The sequence below is a fragment of the Arabidopsis lyrata genome, assembly GCF_000004255.2.
Source record: "Arabidopsis lyrata subsp. lyrata unplaced genomic scaffold ARALYscaffold_4, whole genome shotgun sequence".
In the NCBI taxonomy this organism is placed as follows: Eukaryota; Viridiplantae; Streptophyta; class Magnoliopsida; order Brassicales; family Brassicaceae; genus Arabidopsis; species Arabidopsis lyrata.
The window spans coordinates 3,397,327-3,421,188 of NW_003302552.1; the positions used below are offsets into that span (position 1 = coordinate 3,397,327).

At 31.8% G+C, this 23,862-nt stretch overlaps 2 protein-coding genes and 1 pseudogene across 4 annotated transcripts; 2 read left to right on the forward strand and 1 right to left on the reverse strand.

The window, feature by feature from the left end:
- Positions 1 to 15,441: 15,441 nt before the first annotated feature.
- On the reverse strand, positions 15,442 to 16,187 carry LOC110228943 (annotated as a pseudogene).
- Positions 16,188 to 16,541: 354 nt separating this feature from the next.
- LOC9314865 (protein GLUTAMINE DUMPER 4) lies at positions 16,542 to 17,533 on the forward strand. Its single transcript, XM_002878752.2, has one exon. The coding sequence runs from the start codon at positions 16,861 to 16,863 to the stop codon at positions 17,341 to 17,343; it is 483 nt and encodes a 160-aa protein (XP_002878798.1). The 5' UTR covers positions 16,542 to 16,860; the 3' UTR covers positions 17,344 to 17,533.
- Positions 17,534 to 19,936: 2,403 nt separating this feature from the next.
- On the forward strand, positions 19,937 to 22,810 carry LOC9314866 (glutathione S-transferase T2). 3 transcript variants are annotated; one of them, XR_002332448.1, is made up of 5 exons: positions 19,937 to 20,298; positions 20,425 to 20,474; positions 20,666 to 20,732; positions 21,047 to 21,129; positions 22,550 to 22,810. XR_002332448.1 is itself a non-coding variant. In XM_021027374.1 (2 exons), the coding sequence occupies exon 1, from the start codon at positions 21,762 to 21,764 to the stop codon at positions 22,470 to 22,472; it is 711 nt and encodes a 236-aa protein (XP_020883033.1). In that variant the 5' UTR covers positions 21,136 to 21,761; the 3' UTR covers positions 22,550 to 22,810. The 3 variants fall into 3 exon arrangements, 1 of the variants encoding a protein (XP_020883033.1); XR_002332447.1 differs by having other exon boundaries at positions 19,939 to 20,474; XM_021027374.1 differs by lacking the exons at positions 19,937 to 20,298; positions 20,425 to 20,474; positions 20,666 to 20,732; positions 21,047 to 21,129 and adding an exon at positions 21,136 to 22,472.
- Positions 22,811 to 23,862: the final 1,052 nt, after the last annotated feature.

Consider the following 23,862-nt stretch of genomic DNA (forward strand, 5'->3'; position numbering starts at 1 on the left):
AAGCTAAGCATAGCTTTGAGTAATGAAGCGTGGTAAGATTCATTTCCAGGAAGCGTGGTACACTAAATCTATTAAGGGATCAACAATGTAATAATCCTTATGCCGACGGCATAAAGCATCAAAACTATGTTGTACTTCTCTTAAAAAAGTTTTAGACATATTCAATCTCGTACTCTTCCAGCCTTAATTGCTTAGAAAAATCCGGTAGCTGACTTTTTTGCTCTTCTTCTCAATCGTCTTTAGGGAAGAACTAGCTGCATGAAACTGTTGGAATTTCTTGGTCTCATCTGTAGTGAATATGTGTAATGCCCCGCCCGCCACAGCCCCAACGCTAGTAGGATCCATCCTCGTCCGATAGTAAATGTGCTATTCCAAAAGTTCGAAATACTCGTTTACTATCCCTTCAAATCACCACAAGATGTCAAGATCTATCCTTGTATTTGTTTTCCTCATTTACACGATAGAAACAATAACTTTCCAGTAACTCACCCATCCCTCAGTCTGTGGGTCTTACCCTTTTTCGAAAAACCGGTACGCTACTAGGGGAAGCTCGAAAGGCTTGTTTCCTATCTATACAAATCACCATAAGATCTGTCAATGTCTTTTGTTTTTACTCACTTTATTGTTTAATTAAATCAATTTTCAGATTATTAATCTAGAAATTCATATTATAGTATGTATATAAGAATAGAAAATCTAATTTCAGTTATATATTTATTTTAAAATATATGTATATATATATTTAAATTTAAAGTGGAAAATTCTTATGCAGAAATATAAAATTAAGTGACAAAACAAATTAAAACTAAGATGAGGGCATATTTTAATTGATTCACTTTAGGCAACAAATATTCAAGAGCCCGTCTTGAGCATACTAAACATATCGAGATTGACAGTCATTTTCTTCAAGATGAGATCCTCATAGGCCATATCGCCTCACAAAACACGTTTATACTCATAAGCAATTGGCCATAATAAATTCGTAAGAAAGTTTGATTAGTTATTAGTAAAGTTAGACAATAATTGTGATCTCTACAGCTACAACTTGAAGGGGGAAGGGGAGCTATTGGTAATATTCTTACTAGATTTGTTTATCATCCTGAGTTTTAGGACTTTAGGCCTTTAGGTTGATATGATGTCTATATATTGGTTTTATACCTCAATACCAATAACAAAAAAAACTTCACACAATTCTAGGCAGTGGCGGACCCAGAAAATAATATTACCGGGGTCAAAAATATAAATAATTTAAAATATATTATTTATATATACTACTAAAAGATTATATATATATATATTATCGATAATTGTTTTTCTTTAATACTTATATATAAACTAATTTTTTTTAATTTTCTTAAAATGATACCATATTTCGATAATAGTAATGCAAATATTAAAATTAAATCATCTACATATTTTGGATATTAGAATTTCTAGGTTTCTAGACATATTTTGAAATTTGGAAAAAAAATAAATTAATAAGTTTTGGATATTTTTTTTGTTGCCTTTTTGCCCTAGTAGTGAGCTCTAGTGACACTTATATGAAGAAATTCTCAACTAGAAATTTTGAGTGCGATATGTTTCGTATCTTGAAAAATAGATATTTTTATTATTTTATATGTACGTCACCAAACACCCTCGAAACAAAACCTAAGTTGGGAATATGTCCTTTATCTATAAAGTCCTCGAAATGTTTTGAAACAATGCTTTTGTCCGCAATTTTAAATATAAGTGTTCTTAAAACGTTAGGTCTTGATTAATTAACGAACAGATTAAGGTCAGCATATTATCACTAATTTTATCAGCATTATCAATATCACATACAGTATTATTTACTTGTTAATATGCGGATGCATTTGAAAAATAAAAATGAAATGATAGCTCGTTCAAGTACCAAAGTGGAATCGATCCATCGAAATTCCATCTTTTCTTATTTATTTGTGTAATTTATTATCAGGAATATATAAAAGTTGGAGTTTGAGGAGCATTTCATACTCAAGTGGCCCATATCATGCAAGTGAAGCTTGCACTTTCCCAAGTGGGTGTAACGATTTATTGAATTATATACATGTATGTTGTCATCATCTATGGATCGTGTATTTGTGTTATATATTCATTTATATATAAATGATTGTCCTTTGCACTAGATATTGAGAATATTCTTTCCCAAATGTATTTTTTGTATTTACATTTGCACCTTCTATTGCTTTACCTTTACTTTATTTTTAATACATGAACGTTTACGATCGTTTTTGTTGGGAGAAAAAACCACCCCACTTCGAAAGATTAGAAAGAAAAACCACCTCACTTCGAAAGATTAGAAAATAATATTTTAATATAGAAGTCAAATCTAACTCTAATTAGTATGAAATGTTTTGGAAAAAAACCCAAAACAAATTCACGCGAGCTTTCTTTTTGACCAAAAACGGACAATATCATATTTATGGGAGAATTGACTTAAACTTGCATAACCTGTCAATTGATATCAGAGCCTAAGTTGAAAAAAGTAGACCTAGATAAGTGTGTGTGGGCTGCATGCTCGGTGTGGCAGGATCCCTCAATATGACACGATGAGAAGAGTGCCTTAAGTAGACCTCATGAATAAGGAATGCCAGAACCAGATGCCAAAGTTTCGCTGAAGAGGTAGCCTAAGGTTCGTTGTCCTTGGTTTGAAGAAAGGATTGCTGGAAGACAAACCAACGTCCCACATTGGAAGATTAGAAACTAATAGTCTAATATATAAGTCAAGTCCAACTCCAATTAGTATGAGGCCTTATGCGAAGGAGCCCAAAATAAATTCGTGTGGGTTTGGCCACCTGGCCCAAAACAGAACAATATCATACTAATGAGGGAGTTGACGTGAGCTCGACAGTTTTTAAAAATTACACACTAACACATTTTTTGGGTACAACTTTTCTTTTCTTTTTTTTGGGTAAAACTTTTCTTTATTATTGGTTAAGTATAGTTTTGTAAACAACCATTTTTCTTAAGAAAATAGCAAAACATATACAAAAAAGCTAGATCGAGTCGTTTTAGTCGACATCAATTAATGATTTAATATATTTGAAAAGTTTATAAACACGATCTGCCAAAAAAAACAAAGGCATCAAATGATGAAAAAAAAACTAGGAAATTAATGAAAGATTCGTTAGAGTACGAAGACGCGGAGAAATGCCAAGCTTAAGATTTGTTTTCTAACTTCTTGAGAGTAGCAACTTTCAAAAGTATATGTGATCATGATTCTCTAATCTAGCCCAAAATTTTGCAATCAACTTTTTTGTTATTACAAATAAATATACTCCTTTAATCTCATATGATTGAAACTCAGCTCGTGCTGTCTTGGTATTAGTGGATATTATTGGAGAATTTTTATTTATTGGATGTTATACATATTTTGTTGCCGTTTGGATTTGGTGGTAGACAAGTGAATTTTGAGTTACTGAGTGATGACAAGTTAAAGGTTTTGATTTTATATCTTCGCTTGTGTGTAAGAGATAAGATTATTCTAGATAAAGAATTTAAATATGAACATGTCTAAGTCGTGAGTGTCTTACCCTCTCATTCCTAGTGGCATGTTCTAAGTGAGTAGATGTGATCGATCGTTGTCGATATGCTAACAGATTCCTCGGTTATGGACATATATTTTTTTTCCTTTTGAGATCGTTGTTTGGAAAATTCTTTATGCTTTATACATGAAATCGTAGTTTTGTTGTGGAAGTTAAGGCGAGATAAGTGCAAATGATGTTGGGTACGATCTATTTTATTGCGCTAAAATTGAAAGTATTGGAGGATGGTAAATGATGTATTTTCCTTCTGCTTACAACTACTGCAAGAACTGGTTCGAGAGCTAAAGAATGCCAAAGCCGACGCAATTTTCATGATGGTGGCCATAGAAAATGTTGGGTGGGGGAGCTACCGCATTAGGCATTTTGAAGGTGGTGAATGTTTATGATGGGTCAAGCATTTTCAATCACCCTGCATGTTTTTTTTTCCTGACAGTGGCACCCCTTAACTAATTTATTTTTCATTTTTTTTTTCCTTTCGCGGACCTTTGTTCTTGCCTGATCACATATTTCAGACATTATCTTTCACCGTCGTTGCTCTTTCCTTCCAAACTCACTATCTCTGGTATAAACACTTAGTTTTTAGAATTTATCATATTGATAGTTTGATTGTGTGTCATGCTATTTTTTTTTTTTTGCCTACACTTAATTATTGGGCAATGAAAGATAAGGATGCGTTACGTGACCCGAGTTATAATCAGGTACGGCACAAGACAATTGTCGTGTAAAAGTCTGATTTTTTTACACATCATGACTAGTATTCTACAAGTGCTCCCTCTACAAAGTAGCATAACGATTTTACATGGCATTCGGGGACCCCAATAGAAATCTCCTTAATCCATTCAGTTGGTCGTACATTAGTGGGCTTGAACTCAAACATCACTAGGGTTGGTCATACATGGTGTTAATATATCATTCACTTAAGTTTCAACTATAAATTTTAAAATATACATATGTAGTCCATATGATTTGATTAGGTAGATTTTTTTTTTCGAGAAAATTACAAATATAATACTTAAGTGAAATGCAAGGATAAACAAAAGGAATTTTTGTAATTTTGTTTGGTGGGTGTTGTTTCTTGTTGATTAATGAACTGTTATGCCCATTATCAAAAAAGAAAAAAAATGCTGAACTGCTAAAAGTAGTACAGTAAAACCTCTATAAATTAATAATGTTGGGACTAGCAAATTTTATTAATTTAGATAGGTATTAATTTATCGATAAATTAATAATTATTAATTTATAGATAGATATTACTAATTTTGTAATTTTTAAATACATTTCTATCTAAAACTAATTTTTTTCTTTATAAGTAATATTTTTTAAAAACTAATTACAAGTAGAGAAGCAATTATTAAGTTTTAGAAACAACACAAACTTTTTTCGAATATTAGAGTCATATTTTATTAAATTGTTTACATAGAATATGTTAAATATATATCATAGTAATTCAATTATGACATATATAAATTTATATCATATATATATTGATAAATTTATACAATTATTAATTTATGATATCGATGAGACCATATGTTTATATGAGATTTTCAAAAAAAATATTATCTTATTAATTTATCGATTTATGTCATATTTTACACTGGTCCCAACTCGGGACCGGAAGAATTTATTAATTTAGAGAGGTTATTAATTTATAGAGTATTAATTTATAGAGATTTTACTGTAATTTAGTCTGATTTTTTTTGTTATATTATGAATCAAAGTCCAAAAAAATATTAGTTAATAAAATAAACAAATCACTACGAAATGATTGACCATGGAAAAGTTGTACCCTCCACTTGAAAACCTGAAACTGAAAGGTTCAGGTGGAATGGAAGCTGACGAAACGTGGGACATGAATGAATGTATCCAATATAATAGTGCAAATACATTTATGTGCCCTACATTTATTATGTTTCCTCTTACTCGTAAATGGCAAATACAAAACATATCTTTATTAATTGTACTATATATATCATTGGATAACAAAATATAAAATTTATTAATTGTTAAATTGCAATAACGACTAGGTGCTTGTTGCTTTATACTCTACTACATTAGAAAAAAAGAGGTATTGAGTTTGTTTAATGACAAACGTAATTAATTTATTATAGGGGTAATGATTCTCATTGTGACAATGTGCCAAATCAATTTGGACCAACGATATTGTTGAGCGAATCTAATATTTTAGTTGTGCTTAGATAATATAAAATAGAATTGAATTTGTATAATGACAACGACTGGTGATTTCAAATTTTCTATGTTAATCTTGTCGTGTAGAGAAAATAAATAATCACATCCCGTACGTCCCGGTGTCTCACTGTTGTGAGTAATTATGAAATTACAGTCAAATAATCAAACTCAATAGTATCTGCAGTTAAAATGACGCCAAAAATGCCAATCGACTAAATTATTATGTTTACCAATTGACATTTATTTAAAAAGGTACTGGATTGGTGTTTTTTTAAAAAACTATATAACAAACTGGAATGGTGTTTTCTCGTCAAGTGTTTTTAAAAAATTTTAGCAGCTGATTGATGGACGTATATATTTTTTTTTTAACAAATTGCTCAATAAAAAATATATATTTATGCCCTTTATTCTAAAAAATATAGAGAAATTGTTAAAAATGCCCCTTTTTCAATACCCCTTTTCAAAAATGCCCCCTTTGAGAGTCTATTTTTAAGTTTGCCCTCTTTTAATTTTTAATGACTATTTTACCCTTATTTGAAACAAAATTAGGTCCACAAAATACAAAATATTTTTTGGCGGGAAAAGTGATCCCGCAATTTTCCCGCCAAAACACTTGTAAAAACCTTTAAAAAACCTTGTAAAATTTTCCCGTAAAAATTTTTCCCGCCAAAAAATTTTCCCGCCAAAAAATTTTTTTTACGGGAAAAGTGATTCCGCAATTTTTTTTGCGAAATTTTTTTGGCGGGAAAATTTTTGGCGGGAAAAATTTACAAGGTATTTTAAAGGTTTTTTACAAGGTATTTACAAGTGTTTTGTAAGGTTTTACAATGTATTTTAAAAGGTTTTACAAGGTACTTTAAAGGTTTTATAAGGTATTTATAACTTGTAAAACCTTATAAAAAACTTGTAAAACCTTATAACTTGTAAAAACCTTATAAAATAGCTTGTAAAATCTTATAATATCTTATAAATATCTTGTAAATACGTTGTAAAACCTTTTAAAATACATTGTAAAACCTTATAAATACCTTGTAAAAAACCTTTAAAATACCTTGTAAATTTTTGGCGGGAAAAATTTTCCCGCCAAAAATTTAACGGCAAAAAAATTGCGGAATCACTTTTCCCGCAAAAAAAATTTTTTGGCGGGAAAATTTTTTGGCGGGAAAAAATTTTACGGGAAAATTTTACAAGGTATTTTAAAGGTTTTACAAATTTTTACAAGTGTTTTGGCGGGAAAAATTGGGGGATCACTTTTCCCGCCAAAAAATATTTTGTATTTTGTGGACCTAATTTTGTTATATTTCCTTATATATTTATGATATCTTTTATTAAAGAAGGGTAATTTAGTCATTTTGTACATAAAAGGGGTATTTTTAAAAATGGACATCCATAGGGGGCATTTTTGAAAAGGGGTATTGAAAAAGGGGTATTTTTGTGAGTCTCCCAAAAATATATAGCTAAACGAACTAAAGCCCGTCACTCCAACTAATGATGTATATATGGCCGCACTAACAAAAGGTGTATGGTGATATTTACAGAAAGAAAGAAAAAGCAGCAAAATATACTCCTTCCGTTTCAAAATATAAGACATGTAAACTAAAAACACGCCGAATAAGAAGATCTACTTTTTAAAAGTTCAGCCAATCATAAAAGATACTGCATAATAAAAATAATCATAAAATATTAAAGTAATATATATATATATATATATATAATTTGCATAGAAACTTGAAAACGACTTATATTTTGAAACAAAAAAGTTTTTCCAAAGCGCCTTATATATTGAAACAGAGGGAGTATTTGTTTATGGGTGACGGTGACAAAAGCCATTTGTTTAAGCAGAAGTTAGATATCCGATCTTAACTTTAAAAAACATAACATACCAAAAAGCCCAGAACAAAAATCCTAAACACAACTTCATTAAACAAAACCAGCCCTAAAGCATTATAACTGCATCCAACCTAATAACCGGAGGATCATATACATAAACCTAAGTGCAAAAACGTATAAAAGAGAATTCACAAAGTGTTTAATATGCTTAAGGTTGTAGATTCATTTAAAGGTATATCTAAACTAAATGTAAATGGAAGTGCTTAACGCAAACAAACAATCGAGACCACGCATGTGAAATTTTCGGCCATGATTCATCTTACAATATATATAAGAAGTTCTTCATATATTATGCATAAACAGTGGAAACACACAAACAACACAAGATAATTAGTAATCTTATCCATATCATATGATGCAAAGACGAAATCACCAAATAACACAGAGAGAGAAGCATTTAGATCACATCAACGCACCAATTGAGAAAATGGAAAATGAAAACAAGATGCACAAAGAGGTTTGTTGGGATTTTAACCCACAATGCTCATTCCCTCTCGTCATTTCCCAATCATTTATGTCTCTCTTATTATTGTGCAAACATTGTCATTTACCACCACAGCCAATGTGCTCTTTCACTGTGCCTTATGCCGCACTAATATCTTTGTGGGCCTTTATAATCATCCCAGAGTTTGTGTTATATACAAAAGAGAAAATACTTAATATATACATAATATTTATATATATATATATATATATTTATATACTAGTAAACTACTTTTTGTCAACATAGATATTAAACTAATTCTAATAACGCAAATAGGATTTTTTAAACATTTTTTAGAAACACTTGAGTCAAACTTGTTTATTATGAGGTAATGTTTCTCGATAAATGATTTTTATAAAGTAAATTTTGGTACCGATCAATAGTCTTATTGACTAAGGTTTTGAATGGAAGACCTGAAAAAAAAAGTGGTTCTTTGACGGTACGGATAAACCGTAAGTTTATTACCCATTTATCACTTTTAAACTTTGAATGGAACAGCGATAAAAAGATGGTTTGTAGACGGAGCAGACAGTACGGTATATATATGTTGTTATTCAAGTAACTAATAAATAGTATAAGTGTATCTAATTAAAAAAATTGGGAAAGTTACTCAGATGTCTTACAAATTAGGTAAAATGACCAGAAACATACAAATATTTTTTTTATTACTATAATATTTCGGATATATTTTGTATACCAAATGTGTCTCTGTTAAACGGTATAGGAAAAACGTAATTACAAAAAATGCCATTGCCATGTCAGACAAACCACGTCGCCACGTCAGAAATCGCTGACGTGTATTAATGAACTCAGTCGTAAAGCGATACAGCAGCAATGACAGCTGAGCTTGCGAAATGTTAACCCCGTGATCGTTATGTTAACGGAAATTTAACGGCATGTCCGAAATGGCTAAGTCAACGAAACTTGACCATTTTATCAAAAAATCAAACCAAACTTTACGATTTAAATAACATTTCGAAAGGTCATGCTTTTTTCGTCCCAAATTTGAAAGTTCGCGTATTTTTAGACATTTTTCTCATATGTTATAACTATACACTACCATTTTATTAACACGTTAGCTTCATAATTAGTAAATATAAAATGTTTAGCTTAAATACGAAAAACAATTCGTCCTAAAAACAGTTATAAGTTCACTAAATTTTATGAAATTGATATGCTTTATTACTTGTTAAAAAAAGTAATAATAAAATAATAATGTGATCTAAATAGTGATACATATTACAAAAAAATGAAGGATCCACACTAATTGGTTTTTATATAAAAAAACTTATCTGAACCATAACTTTTTTTTTTTGTGCAAATCTGAACCATAACTATTATTTGAATTTTCTGTCTCATATTTATTAGATATATTTTTAAATACTGTGGAATAATAAAACTTATCGAGTAAAAAAAATCTGATTATTTGTAACTATTCTATACCCGCCATTATCCTTTTCGATTAATTTATTTTAACATATAGTGTTATGCAAAATATTTTATTCATAATTAATATATTTTATTATGTAATTATTTGATATGCACCATTTGATCTGCTTTCACCATTAACCACATATTTTGAAGCATTTTAACCAATTAATCCATACTTTTACCGTTAGATCTGCTTGATCCGCTTTTGCTTGATACACATGATCCGCTTGCTCATCTCGATCCGCTCCGCACATTATATTTTTTACGCTGCCTTAATTTTAATTGAAGTGCGTTTTCTTAAAAGTAAAAAAATAGTGAGCCAATAGTGGTTCATTTACATTTTAAATGAAGAAATTTGAGATCCTCTGATTGCTCGAGTAATTACTCGATATACTTAACCGCAAGGTAGTATATACAGGGTCGATCCACAAGGACCAAGATACTCTAAGGATTTCCGAGACTCGTTCTTAGCTAAAGTGAAGAGTTTGTTTGTTTGGTTTTCCGAATTGTAAAATAAAAATGCAAGTAATTTAAACAATTCAACTTATGAACTAAAGACATTGGGCCATAGGGTATTTCAGAGATCAATAAACAATGGAAACATGAGACAAGGGATTTAACAATTAAGTACCATTCTTGAACATGAACACAACTAGACTAATTCTCTTTCAAGATATTAATCACTAAATTTGACTACTCGATTCCTAAACTTTCGCATGTAATTTCCTAGTCAAATACGCATTATCAAACAAGTTCATTAAGTTCACAATGCGTCCTAACGTCAACTTTCATTGGCTAAGCATATATTGCTCAATTCACATTTGTTCAGGCATTCTACCGAACACTTTTGATGCATAGAAAAACCTAGAATCTACAACAGGGTGATCAATTATATTCTAGCATTAAGAACATGTGACTCAAAGAACCTAAGGAATAAGAACTCCTATTAACAATCAATCCATTAATCCATTAAATCTCCTAATTCAAACCCTAAAACCCAATTGGAGAACTACTCACACATAACAACAGAAACAAGACAAATAGATTGAAAAGAAAGCATAATTGAATTGGTAAATAAAAAACAAGGATTTAGAAATCTTCTCCAAAGTGTCAAAGAGGATGAATCTCTAGAATCCCCAAAAAGCTTACAAAGAGAAGTCTCAAAAGTTGCAGAGAAAAGAACGTCAATGAGAAAATTAGGTATCTCGGGTTTTTTATACACAAGTATAGAAAAAGGAAGACAAATTCGGTTTAGGAAAACCGATATGGTCGTCTGTGGTTGGATCGATCGATCTGGTGGGTGGATCGATCGATCCCGCGTTGCTGGAAACTGCTTCTCGTCCGTCAGAGGAATGGAATCGATCGATCCACATGTGGATCGATCGATCTGGAGCTTCTAGTCCCCAACTCCGCAACTGCTTCAAATGCTCGCCAGAATTACTTGTCTTCACTAATTTGGGTATAACTCTTGAATGCACCGTTAGATTGCTTTCAAACCACTTGGAAACTCAAGCTAACATCTTCATCTATCTTGTATTAAAAATTCAGAAATATCTAACGGTGGAAAGTATTCCATCTGAGGCCAAACGTCTGACACTTCTAAACGAAACTGCATTTCCAAAACTATGTTTATATCGTAAAACAGCTCGTTTTCCTCCGAAGCAACTTCAAACCTGTAAAGACTCGATAAAAGACTAAAAGACTCTAAAAACACACTTTGAATCTATAAAACATATGATGTAGGAAAGAAAACAAAAACTCAAAACCGATAAAAATACAACATATCATCCTCCATGAATAGTAAAAATACGACAAATACCATGTTTTATTGTGGATTAACAGCGGTTCTCTTGTTTTGTTTTTTTCTCAGTTTTAAATTTACAAAATTTGAATTTGAATTTAGACTATTAGACCAGCACAAAGCTAAGAATTCAAAGGTTTTTGGGTTTGAATGGAAAGGCAAATAAGTGGTGAACGGATCCGTTTAGGTGTGAGAACCACTTTTACTTCTCCATTCAACAAATATAAGATAATACATTTTGATTCATAATAAAATATAATTAAAAAGTAGTTTTCCCATATAATGGATTAAAATCATGACTTAAGAGTATGAACCACCTATAACCTATATTTGGTGTGTACAAGGATCATATGCAAATATTTAATTTTCTTCAAAAGAGAATGAAACAAATTGTTTTAAATATTTTATTGTTTATGATTCTATCCTAAAGATTTTCATGACCCATGAACATGGTTGTTAAATTATATATGTAATAAATAATCATATTATCTTTATAGGACATACATAATATTTTGAATTCAAAGTCATAATAAACATGTTTTCTTACGTTATTATTTGTATATATAAAATATTAATAATAATAACATTGTTTAAATATTTGCACTTTTAACTAAAAATAAATATTTTTAAAAAGGTAAATTAATATAGCAAATTTAATATAATCTAATTTAATTTATGTGTATTGTACAATATTATGTAAAATATTTATTTATATTTGATATTTTCTATATGTGGATATTTTTTCTACAACATTTGAAACACTTTTACCATTAATACATATTTTGAACTGTTAGATCTGCTTGATCAGAATTTGTTCCGCTAGATCCACTTGATCTGCATTTGTTATGCTTAATCTGCTCGATCCACTACATCTGATTATCTTTATCCATTCGGATCTTACAAATGGATTGAGAGAAAATTGCGCTATAAATTTAAAAGTTTGAATTCTTTATGTTTGGTTAGTTTACCGGTTTTCATTAAACTATATTATTTTCATCAGTCAATATATAATATTGTCTGCCATATGTTAATGGTATAAATGACTATATTTCAAGGTATGTTTCAAGGTCTTAAATGAAAATAATTGATAACTCTTATTTTGGAAGCTTTTATGAGGTTATGAGGTTCGTGGAGCGTGTTGAAGCTACGTTTATAGATCATTTCGCGAATGCTAATAGATCAAAAAGAATGAACATCTTGAGATCCAAAGCTAAAAGAGAGAGGAACATCGAATTACATTCTCCACATGTGGAGTTTATACTACTTTTTCTAATTTTATTTTCCCTCGATCTTTACTTGTAAGTTGCTAATTACCATGATTCGGAAGTTAGAATTATTGATAATTGCTATTATTTTAGCAAACAGAACCGACTTTCTATAGCAAATAATCTCGGAAAATATAACATTATAAAGTATAGGATGCTTTCGGCTGTCAAGACATTCTATGCGCTTTAACCTCTATTAAAGCAAGCTTGATCAAACATTTAATACCAAATAATATGTTACAACTCTGAACAAATTGTGATACCCTTCCTAAGCAAAGTAATTTGACCACTACATTTCAAAACTATCGTCGCAGCTAGTAGCATCCGATCCACACCACATTATACCCTACATTGAAGGTGACCTGACTTGAGAGATATAAAAATCGGTTTCTCCGACTAGGCTATGTAAAACACTAAAAATCATTATTTTCCATCCAAAAGAAAAGAGAGAGGTTGGATGCCCAAATTTGTGGGATCCCAAAGAAGTTAAACCCCCATTAGGTTAGCCCGATAAAGAAGTTAAACCCCCATTAGGTTAGCCCGATAAAGAAGTTAAACCCCCATCAGGTTAGCCCGATAAAGGATAGGATGCTTTCGGTTGTCGTGACACTCTCTGTGCTTAACCTCTATTAAAGCAAGCTTGATCAGACATTTAATACCCAATATTTTGTCAACGATAGCCATGTACAACTCCGAACAAATTTTGACACCCTTCTTAAGCAAAGAAATTTGACCACTACATTTTAGTACTGTCGTCGCAGCTAGGATGCACGCCATATTATACCTTACATTGAAGGTAACTTGACTTTAGAGACATAAAAATCGGTTTCTCTGACTAGACTAGGTAAAAACACTAGAAAATCTCTCTTTTCCATCTCTCTTTTCTCTGACTAGACTAGGTAAAAACACTATAAAATCTCTCTTTTCCTCTGAAATCACGATTCATTACTTCAATATTATCTAACACTTTGCAAACTGAAAGATAGAATGATGACCGTTTTTGTAAATCTTGAACACGATACCTCGACAACCCTAAATTGTAAGTTTAATTTTCATCCAAATTTATAATTAATTTAGGTTTAAACTCTTTTTTATAAGCGCTAAAATGTTATTTTGTGGTTGGTTATACTTTCATTTACTCTTTGCTTATGACTACATTTACATACAAGTTTTACTTAAAATGTCAAATTCTAGTGGTTTGTGTGGTTGTTAACCGAGTTTTAAGTTTGTGTAGTTGATTGATGTCAAAGTTCACATGGTTACAAATTTATTGATATATGTTAGACCATCTCCAAAAAGGAGTTCTCTCACATGTTTTACCAATAATAAAAAAATCTAAAAAATTAAGAGAGAGAGAGAGAGAGAGATAATTATGAGAGAATAAGCACTACTCTTATTTAAGAGGCGGTGAGAGAAGTCTGAGAATCCTTCCTTTCCATATGTTTTGATTCTAGTGGTAGAAACTAATTAATTATTTTAAAATTGAATTAGTTAAGTAAATCATAGTAATAAAATAATTTTTTGTTAATTAAATACCCATTTAGAGAGTCTCACCGTTGAGGATGCTCGTAGTACTTTATGACCGATATTTTTTTTCTTAATCAAATTTTCTTGTTTAAAGTTACTGTTTAGATATTTTTCAACAACCCCAACAGTTTTAAACCAATCTGCAGTAGTTCTTGTGGGCATTGTCCGATTCTTTTTTCTTTCCTGGTTTTTTGTGTAGTTCATAGAAAATAATCAAATACTAAAGAAAAGTTATATCGTATCTGATTTAAGTTGGTGTGGCTTATGTTCGCTACCTTTTAAAAAAACAAGCACCTTAAAATGTAGAGTAATATCAGTATTTATGCATAGAAAACTTCATAATTAGTTCTCTCTCGTACTACTATTTCAAATACTCTGTTCACTTAATTTGGATAATTTTACCCTTATTTTATTAATTGTTCTCACTTTTCAGTTTTTTTTCATCTTCTCTTCTATTATTTCTTCCGTTTTTATCACATCCCCTTTATTATGACAAATACATATGTTAATGTTTATGTTAGTTGATACCAACCATATAATAAATAATTTAACATAATACATAATACTTTATCATATAACGATGGTGATAATTTACCAATGGTGATGGGTGATCATGATAACGACATTGATAATTTTATAGGCGGTGGTCATAATAGAAATAGCGTCGAAGAGAGTATAGCGGCTAAAGGATTTCATGGTGAATTGAATGGATTGAGTTGCGGGGTTCAAGATTTTAGCAGAATTATGCAATGAAGAATTTGCCAATTGGAGGTTTGATGGGTTAATCGATCAAGATAGGGGAATGGGTATCGTCGACGGCAACACCATTGTCACATTTTTCTGGATTCGATTTTATAGTACGGATAACAATTTAATTAACAACATATATAAAGTGCTAACATATCTTAAACGCAACAATTATATTAGCATGATAAATGAATATGCTGATGTATAAGTTAACGAAAATTGTTAAATTATTAAAAAATAAATAGGGTAATACATAGGTTAGTTGATATAATCATAGAATAAATGTTTAAACACATAAATGTTAGTTTACCACGTAACTTAAAAATTATCACGATATAATATGAATTATCATGTTAGTCATATAAAAGAAAGACTAATCTTTTTTATTGAACTGATATATGCATAAATAAAAACACTCTCCTGAAGCGTGTCCTTTGCTATTTTAAAGGCACTGATTCTTAATTGTAAATCGATAAATATTCATTTAACACATAATATGTAAACTTATTGCGATAGCAAATTAATTAGCATATTAAACGAATAATAGATAAAATGCTAACAAAATAATTAACTATCTAAAACTACAATTGATTCGTTACCGGAAATTTGACCAGAGCTATTGTTGGAATCCATCTGAAATGTTTATCTCGTCGATATCTTTTTTTTTGTGTGCAAAATACTCTTGTATTCATTCACTCAAGAAGAACCAAATACAAAGAGAAGAAAGGATCAAAAAGATCCAAAGTTTAGAACATAAAAAGGACATCCCCAAATGTCACAAATAGATAAATAGAACAAATCGACAAAGGTCCATGAGCGCTTTGACACAAATGCTTGAAGGCGATTTGGCACATGTGAGGTCACGGTTTGTCGAAGGATCTTCCACGAGCGAATCGATGGATGACAAGATAGTCACTGTCAATAGAAGACTATGTGACGTTGACGAAGTAACCATGGCTGAACTTCTCGTTGGCTTGAGAAGATCTACACAGTAAATCAGCACAGGTTCAGGAGACTATGGATTTGTAGTCAGATGTGACTTGCTTTACGAAATAAAGCAGGGGTTCGGGATCACTCAATAGAAAATCAGATTTTTCTTGAGAGCATAGGATCCGGGTCTTGTAGATGAAGGTGTATGAGCAATAAATGAAGACAATTGATAATATTGTCGCAGAGTAGAAATTAAACCAAGGGCCTCCATGGCCACAAACAGATCTCTGACAAGAACGGTTCAGGAACAAGGATCTATAAGTCTTCAAACTTTTGGACATAAAGCTCCACCCCATAGGTGCAACTAGAATCAGGGTTCAGAAGTAAATCTGTAGCAACAAAAGTGATTTATCTCTCAATTGGTATCTCATGCCCTTGAGATAATATAATCTATCTAAGCGTCTGACTACAAGAGACAAAGACAAGATCGAAACTGACCTAGATTGAATACTTTAAAGATTTGGGTTGGACCATATCTCATCGATATCTGTTTTATTATATCGCTAAACAATATGTTACATGTGGAAGATATTTTTGTTCAACTAATACAAATTGATAAGAAAAAATTAATTATACAAAAAAACATACATATATTCTTAATTTTTCAGTTATCTGAGCATCTAAATTAATATAGCCCTAAAATGTATATGTGTCTATAACAAAGTAATTTGACATTGCATGCAAATATATGCGGCAAAACTAAAAGTAATAAACCATTTAGGACAAAAAAAATGTTTTTTTTAAAAAAGGGCTTTAGTTCAAATAATTAAATATTCGGAGTGACTCACTTTCTTTTTCCCCAGGTACTTCGTACCTATAAATATAACACCTCACCACACCCATTGTTTCATTCATCTTTCCAGCTTTCTTTTCTTTTTCCTTTGTACTAAAGTGAGATAAACAAAAATAGTTAGAAAATAAAGAAGAGAAAAAATCTGAGAGAAACAGAAGAAACATTAAAAAAAAAATATGAGGCCATTGAGCATTAAACCAACATCGTTAGATGTAGCTAGACATGCCACATCAGTAGAATCATTCGGGAATCACCGACCGCCGATATCTCCGTGGCACTCGCCGGTGCCGTACCTATTCGGTGGTCTTGCGGCGATGTTAGGCCTCATAGCCTTTGCTTTACTTATCCTGGCCTGCTCTTACTGGCGCTTTTCCACCACCAGTGATGACTCCGGCGAAGGAAACGGCGGAGGAGTCGACGAGGAGAAAGAGAGTCGGTCTGGAGTGAAGGCGGCGAGTGCAGCGTATGAGGAGAAGATTCTTGTCATAATGGCCGGAGATGACTTGCCGAGGTTTCTGGCCACGCCGGCGGCGAACAAATGCATGTGCGGTCACGAGGGTAAAATGGTAATTTCGAAGGAGGATGGTGTTGGTGCTGGAGAAGAGAAAATGGGAGACAGAGAGAAAGCCAAAGAAAATGAAGAAACAACGAGTCAGTGAGCTTTTTTGTTTTCTTTTCTTCTCTCAGTGTTTGTCTTTTTTTGTTGGGGAATTTTCTTGGGATATTTTCCTTCGTGTTTTCCCGGGAATGTAAATTTTACTGAGAGAAAATTTTGGTTACGATTAATGAATGATTGCTTGTAATTTCCTATTTTCAGATAGTGGAAAACTCGTTTTCTAGTTTTTGTAATTCTCAATAGTGTGATGGGTAACCTTTATCGTGCTAATTGATATACCACTTTAATATGACCAATCAGTAATTATACGGTAAGGTAAAACGGAATAACATAATTATACGATATAAAAAGTTTACTACTAGTATGTTTTAGCAATTTCTCTTACATCTGCAATTGTTTGTTGCTCTATCTTATGTCATCAGTAAGATCCACTAAAAATAAATCATAGTATCATAACACAAGTGATCATCAGTATAAAACTTGCAATGTTTTTTTTTGCTATAAAAAACTTGCAATGTTTCAATGGAAACGTGATTTCATCCCATACACAAAAGTGTAATTTTATATTAATGTTCAGAAATTAATTTAATACATTTACCCTTTGATTACGTATATATTCTCGACATTTTCTTTTTGTCAAAGAGATTCTTTTAGTTGCTTTCATTATGAATTGTTATAATTGTGTCTACTCCAAGTATTGTGTTGATTTCATATTTTTCCTTGCATTTACATTAGTTAACAAATTGGATATTTTAAGTTAGTTGATAGTCCATTCCATTACTAGTTTGCTGTCAAAATTTAACTATACATTTTTCTTAATGAGTGAATAAACTGAAAATAATATGATTAACTATCAATTTAATATTTTATTTTTAATTTTATCGAGTTCTTTAGTTTAATATGTGCGCGAGTTGTAGTCTTGTCACAAGAAAAAGAATCAAATTCTTTTTTGATTAAACAAAAATTAGAAACACATTATGGTATAAATCAAAAGATAATTCGATTACTTGCCCCAATTGCCTGCTTTGCTTTTAATTTGATACTAACCCATCAACAAGCGTCTTCTTGTTACATGACCAAATTTTCTTCTGTTCTCACGTTACAAATGCAGAAAGATTTTGAAGTGAAGTGCACTCCACACAAACGTCTAAAACTTTAGGTTTGCATTATCTTCAATCAAAAAGTCATTATAACTTAATTTTTATTTTGATATAATAATGGCCTTTTTCGCAAATAATAATCTTCAACCAGTTAAGTGATTTTTTTTTTTAAATCTTAATAAACTCATTTGCATGTGTAATTCAATTTACATACATACTTAGTAGTAAAATATTTCTTCCATTTAAAATTAAAGGTCGTTTCAAAATTTAAATTTTGTTTCAGAATAAGTGTTGTTCATATTTATTAATTATATATATTTGTTAAATTTTATGTTTTAGTCGCTAATTAATGCATTGATATTGTAAACTAGGCCTAGGCGTTCGAGTATCCGTTCGGTTCCGGTTCTTTCGGTTCTAGAGTTTAAGATCCATATGGGAACCAAAAAATTTCGGTTCGGTTCCGGTTCTTTCGGTTGTGAAGTTTATGATCCATTTGAGTATTTTCTTTCAGATATTTTTAGGTATTGGATATTTTTGGGTATTTTCAGATATTTTCGAGTATTTTTTTGATATTTCAAATATTTTTATATATTTTCAAAATATTTGTTAGCATTTCGGATATTTTTGGTTATTCGATCTAAAAATAACTAATATTTTTATATATAAATTCATATTTTGGGTATTTTTGGGTACTCGAAATATTTCGGTTCGGTTCGGTTCCAGTTTCAGTTTTTTCGGTTCTAAAATTTAGAATCCATTTGAGTATCTTAAAATTTTGGTTCGATTCTTTTTGGTTCAGTTCCGATTCAATTCTTATGGTTCGGTTATTTTGTCCAACCTTATAAACTACAAGCTATATAACCCACTGATTTTAACAAAGGTGCAAAAAAATTATATAATATTTGTCCATTAGTAGCAGGTAATTAATTTAATACGTTTGTTCACTGTATCAAAAGAGCTGCATAAGGAAAAAGGGTACACGTGTCAAAAACAGAGTTTAATATGAAAGCAAAGACAATGATTCTGTTTTGACTTATTTGTCATTTGCTGAGCTGTCTTTAGAGGCGCCGAGTAGCCGCGTCTCCCGCAAGAAAGTTCCAAAACTTCTTTCCCTTTTTTCATTGCATTTATTTCGCTCAACTTTATAACTGTCTTAAACTTTGTGCCGCATAAACAAAGCTACAAATAAAATTTAAATAAAGAATGGCGAAAAAACAAAATTACTTTTTCCGAGTGAAAACATCAGTTGATAAGGAAGAGTGTGAATATGCGATTTTTGTTGTTGTAAGGTTCTAGCATAATTCCTATTAACATCAATTTTGATATAGCATTAGACCATGTACATAGCTAATCTTTTCACAGTATCAGTAGCCCATTTAATAATTTTTAATGGACCAAACACATAAAATTGGGCTGAACCGTATCACTCCACTGAGACTTCTGATACCCAGTATCAGCTTACGTGGCAGGCTGTGATTGGTCACAGAAATTCTTGTTTTTTTTTTTTTTGGTAAAACGCGGAAATTCTTTTGTCGAAAGAAGAAAACAAGAAAAAAAAATCATTTGTTTCTGTCGATTTTTTCTCTCTCGCTCTCACGGCGATATGCCGATTTCTTCTCAGCTCCGCCCGATTCTCCGTAGATCGTCGTCGATCTAGAACATGGAGATGCTTCAGTTGAAGAGATCTGTCGCCGTGGAGCTGTCGGTTGAAGATAAGTTTTCTGATTTCCTTTTTCTTCTGTGTAGATCTAGGATTATGGTTTTGGTAGATTAAAGTCTTTTTTGTGATTAGGGTTTCGGGAAATTTGTTTGCTAAGGTGAAATTCGATTAGGGTTTGTCACAAGTGTTGGTATTTGACAACGTTTCTCCAAAGTCTTGTTTCTATTTTGTGGAAAAGGTGATTCTTTGTTATTATTCCCTTATTGGTGATTCTCGTTGCAGTTGAGGAACTTGTAGACATGCTGTTTTTTTGTTTTTGTTTATGCTTTAGATTTATAACCTGTCTACCTTTGATAAATTGCAGGTACGTTGGAAACATCCATATTCAGGTGACGGAACCTCTGCTTCAAGTTTGTAAGTGTGGTTTCAATCTCTATCTTTCTCTGTAATGATAAAGATAGTAAAATCCAGATGTTTAGAAATTGAATTGAATTGTGTCTATTTAATCATGATAAAAACTTTGTTAATCTTTATTTGCTATTGAAAAAAACATTGTTTGCTATTTATCTTTGATGTTAATCATGAATGTCTACATGGTTTTGTAGCTTTGGAGAGGAAGAGGATGGTGAGAGTGGTCAGATTCTCAAATGATAGAAGCTGCGTAGGTGAAAGGTAAAATTGCTTGTGTTTTCAATGTGTGTAATTGTTAATTTATGTGTGTGTAAAATGAAATGAAACTGAAAATGAATTGAACAAAGATTAGGAACTGAAATTGGTTGTGTTTTCAGTGAGTGTAATTGTTAATTTCTGTGTGTGTAAAATGAATTGAAACTGAAAATGAATTGAATTCAATTGAATTGAATAAAGATTAGGAACTGTAATTGGTTATGCAAACAATTGATTTCTAAAAGTTTGTTTCTGATTTGATTTTAATTCTTTGTATTTGATGTCATAATTGAAACTGATTCTATTATCTTGTTGTGCAGAAATGTCTGAGTAAGAGGTAATCTCTTAAATGATGGTAGTTGTGAGCTTCTAAAATTATAATAAGAAGCTGCGGAGGTGAAATGTAATCTCTTAAATGATTCTATTTTCTTTTTGGTTTTCCTGGTTTTAATTTCTGTGTTTGAATTTATTCATGATTAGATAGATATGGTTGAGAATGTAGTTGTGTATAAATGGAACGATGAATACAGTTGGAGTAGTTAATGCATTTAATATCATCTCTGTTAGAATATTTTCTCTGAGAATAGAGTTTGTGTAAATGTTGTTTGTGTTGTGTATGATGAGACAAAGTTAATTAAAACAGAAATTAGGTTCTATTAAATGCAAACTGAACTTACAATTAAAGGGAAATAAAATGATGATGAGATTGGTGCCATCTAGACTGAATTTATGTTGATGGAAAGTGTTTCAGTCACTTGAATTAGTAAACCAAACACATAATTAACTTTGTGTTTGCCTTGAGTGTTTACCTATATAATAACTTTGTGAAAACTTATCAAACGACCTAAACTGAACTAAAACACATAATGGCTTCCAACTTGAACTTTTCCCCTTCTCAGTCTTTTACCAATCTCTTGTTTAGCCAAGAAGATAACCCAACCCCTCTGAGTCCTTCACAGCCTACTTTTTCTGAATCCCAAACACCCACAACCTTAGCTAGGGAACCTAGAGTGAGATGGAGTGTTCCTGAAGAGAATGCACTTGCAAGTGCCTAGCTCAACATATCCAAAGACTCTGTTGTGGGGAATGAGCAGAGATCAGCTGCCTTTTGGGAGAGGGTTGCAGCATATAATGTTGCATGTCATGCTGTCTCTAAGCTCACCATCCGAGAGGCTAATACTTGTAAGCAGAAATGGCAAAAAAATGAATGAGCTTGTCATGAAGTTTGCAGGCTGTTATGAGTTTGCCTCTCAGACTCCTCGCAGTGGAGAGACTGAAGATGACATTCTTGTGCTGGCCTACAAGCTTTACCATCAGGATCAAAAAACCAAATTCAGTCTTGAGCATGTTTGGAGAATCCTCAAGACTGATCAGAAGTGGTGCAATTGGTGTGAGACCAAACTTCCTGCCAAGAAGAAAGCTAAACTTTCATCTGTAGAAGAAGAGAGTCTTCAAAGGCCTATAGGTGTGAAGGCAGCCAAGGCTTTAGCCAAGTCTAAAGGTAAGGGAAAGAGTGAAGGAGGAGCTGACGCTGGTTCTGCTGCTGAACTTCAGCTTTTGTGGGAAGTGAAAGAGAAGGATTTGGCTTTCAAAGAGAGACTCTCCAAGCAAAAGCTACTTGACAGCCTTCTTGGAAGGTCTGATGGATTGAGTGAGATGGAAATTGAACTTAAGAACACTCTTATCAAAGAGTATCTTTCTGGAAGCAATGTGTTTGTTTCTGAGAATGAATATTCTGGTCTTTAGGTATGTGTTGTTAGTTAAGTTGTTTTGTTTACTTAACATGTAGTATTATCTGATATTCTTTGCTTGTTTATGTGCAGGACCTCCTCTTGGAAGCTAGTGATGTCGGCAAGGAATGGATTGAGTGGTTCTGTTGCTTTAATGTCATCTTCTGTGACTTTTTTTTATTCGGATGTAACTTGTGTTTTGTATGGTCAGAAGCTACTTGTGTTTTGTTTGGTAGCAGCATGTATGGTTGGCAATGTATTGTTATTTTCTATGGTCAGAGCTAGTTGTGTTTTGTATTGTTATTTTCTATGGTCATAAGCTACTTGTTTTTAGTGTATGTGTATTATTGTGTTCTCATATTTCTCAATGTATTATATATATAAGTTGTTGTGTTCTCATATTTCTCAAAACAATTCTTCTCAAACAATTCTTCCTCTCTCTCTTTTTCGCAATACAATTCTTCTCCTTTTCTAAAAACAAGTCTCTTTTATTTGTTTCCTTTTCAAGTCACAAATCTCTTTTAATTGTGAACTTCCCTAAACACAAAGCCTTGTTATAAGCCTTGTCATAAACGAAATCCTTTGCGTATTGTCGTGAGCAGAGTCCTTGACGTATTTTGCCTTGTCATAAGCATAGTCTTCTTCTCTCTTTTTTTCTCAATACAATTCTTCTCCAAAACCAATCTTCCTCTCTCATATTTCTCAATACAATTCTTCTAAAACAAGTCTTTGTTTCTTTCTCTAAAAACAAGTCTTTGCTTCCTTTCATTTTCTAAAAACAAGTCTCTTTTATTTGTTTTCCTTCTCAAGTCACAAATCTCTTTTAATTGTGAACTTCCCTAAACACAAAATTTCTTTTTATTTCTTGTACGTTTTGCTTCTTAAATAATAATGGCATCACATTCTAATGATGATGACACTTTGGAGGAGAGGTTTGAAACATGTTTTGAAGATGGTTTAGAGAATTTCAGTAGACGTGTAGCGGGGAAAAAAAAAGAAAAAAAGGGATGCTAATATAGAGAGAGATCACGAAGAAGGAAATATTCGATTATGGAACGATTACTTTTCGGATGACCCCGTTTACCATGATCGCATGTTCCGACGACGATTTCGTATGACGAAGCCGTTGTTCCTTCGTATTGTTCAAAGTCTTTCTCAATTTCCATATTTCCAACAAAGGGACGATGCTACTGGGAAGCAAGGTCTATCTGCCCTACAGAAATGTACTGCTGCAATTAGGCGTTTGGCATATGGTCTTGCAAACGATGCGATGGACGAATACCTCCGCATGGGCGCAACCACTGTGAGCCAAGCACTAGAGAATTTTGTAGATGGCATAATAAATTTATTCCAAGACGAATATTTGAGGCGGCCTACACGTGAGGATCTAGAACGGTTACTTCATT

Excerpts from the sequence above, each read along its gene's own strand:
- LOC9314866 (XM_021027374.1), top strand. The coding sequence starts at position 21,762 with ATGCACTTGCAAGTGCCTAGCTCAACATATCCAAAGACTCTGTTGTGG.
- LOC9314865 (XM_002878752.2), top strand. The coding sequence starts at position 16,861 with ATGAGGCCATTGAGCATTAAACCAACATCGTTAGATGTAGCTAGACAT.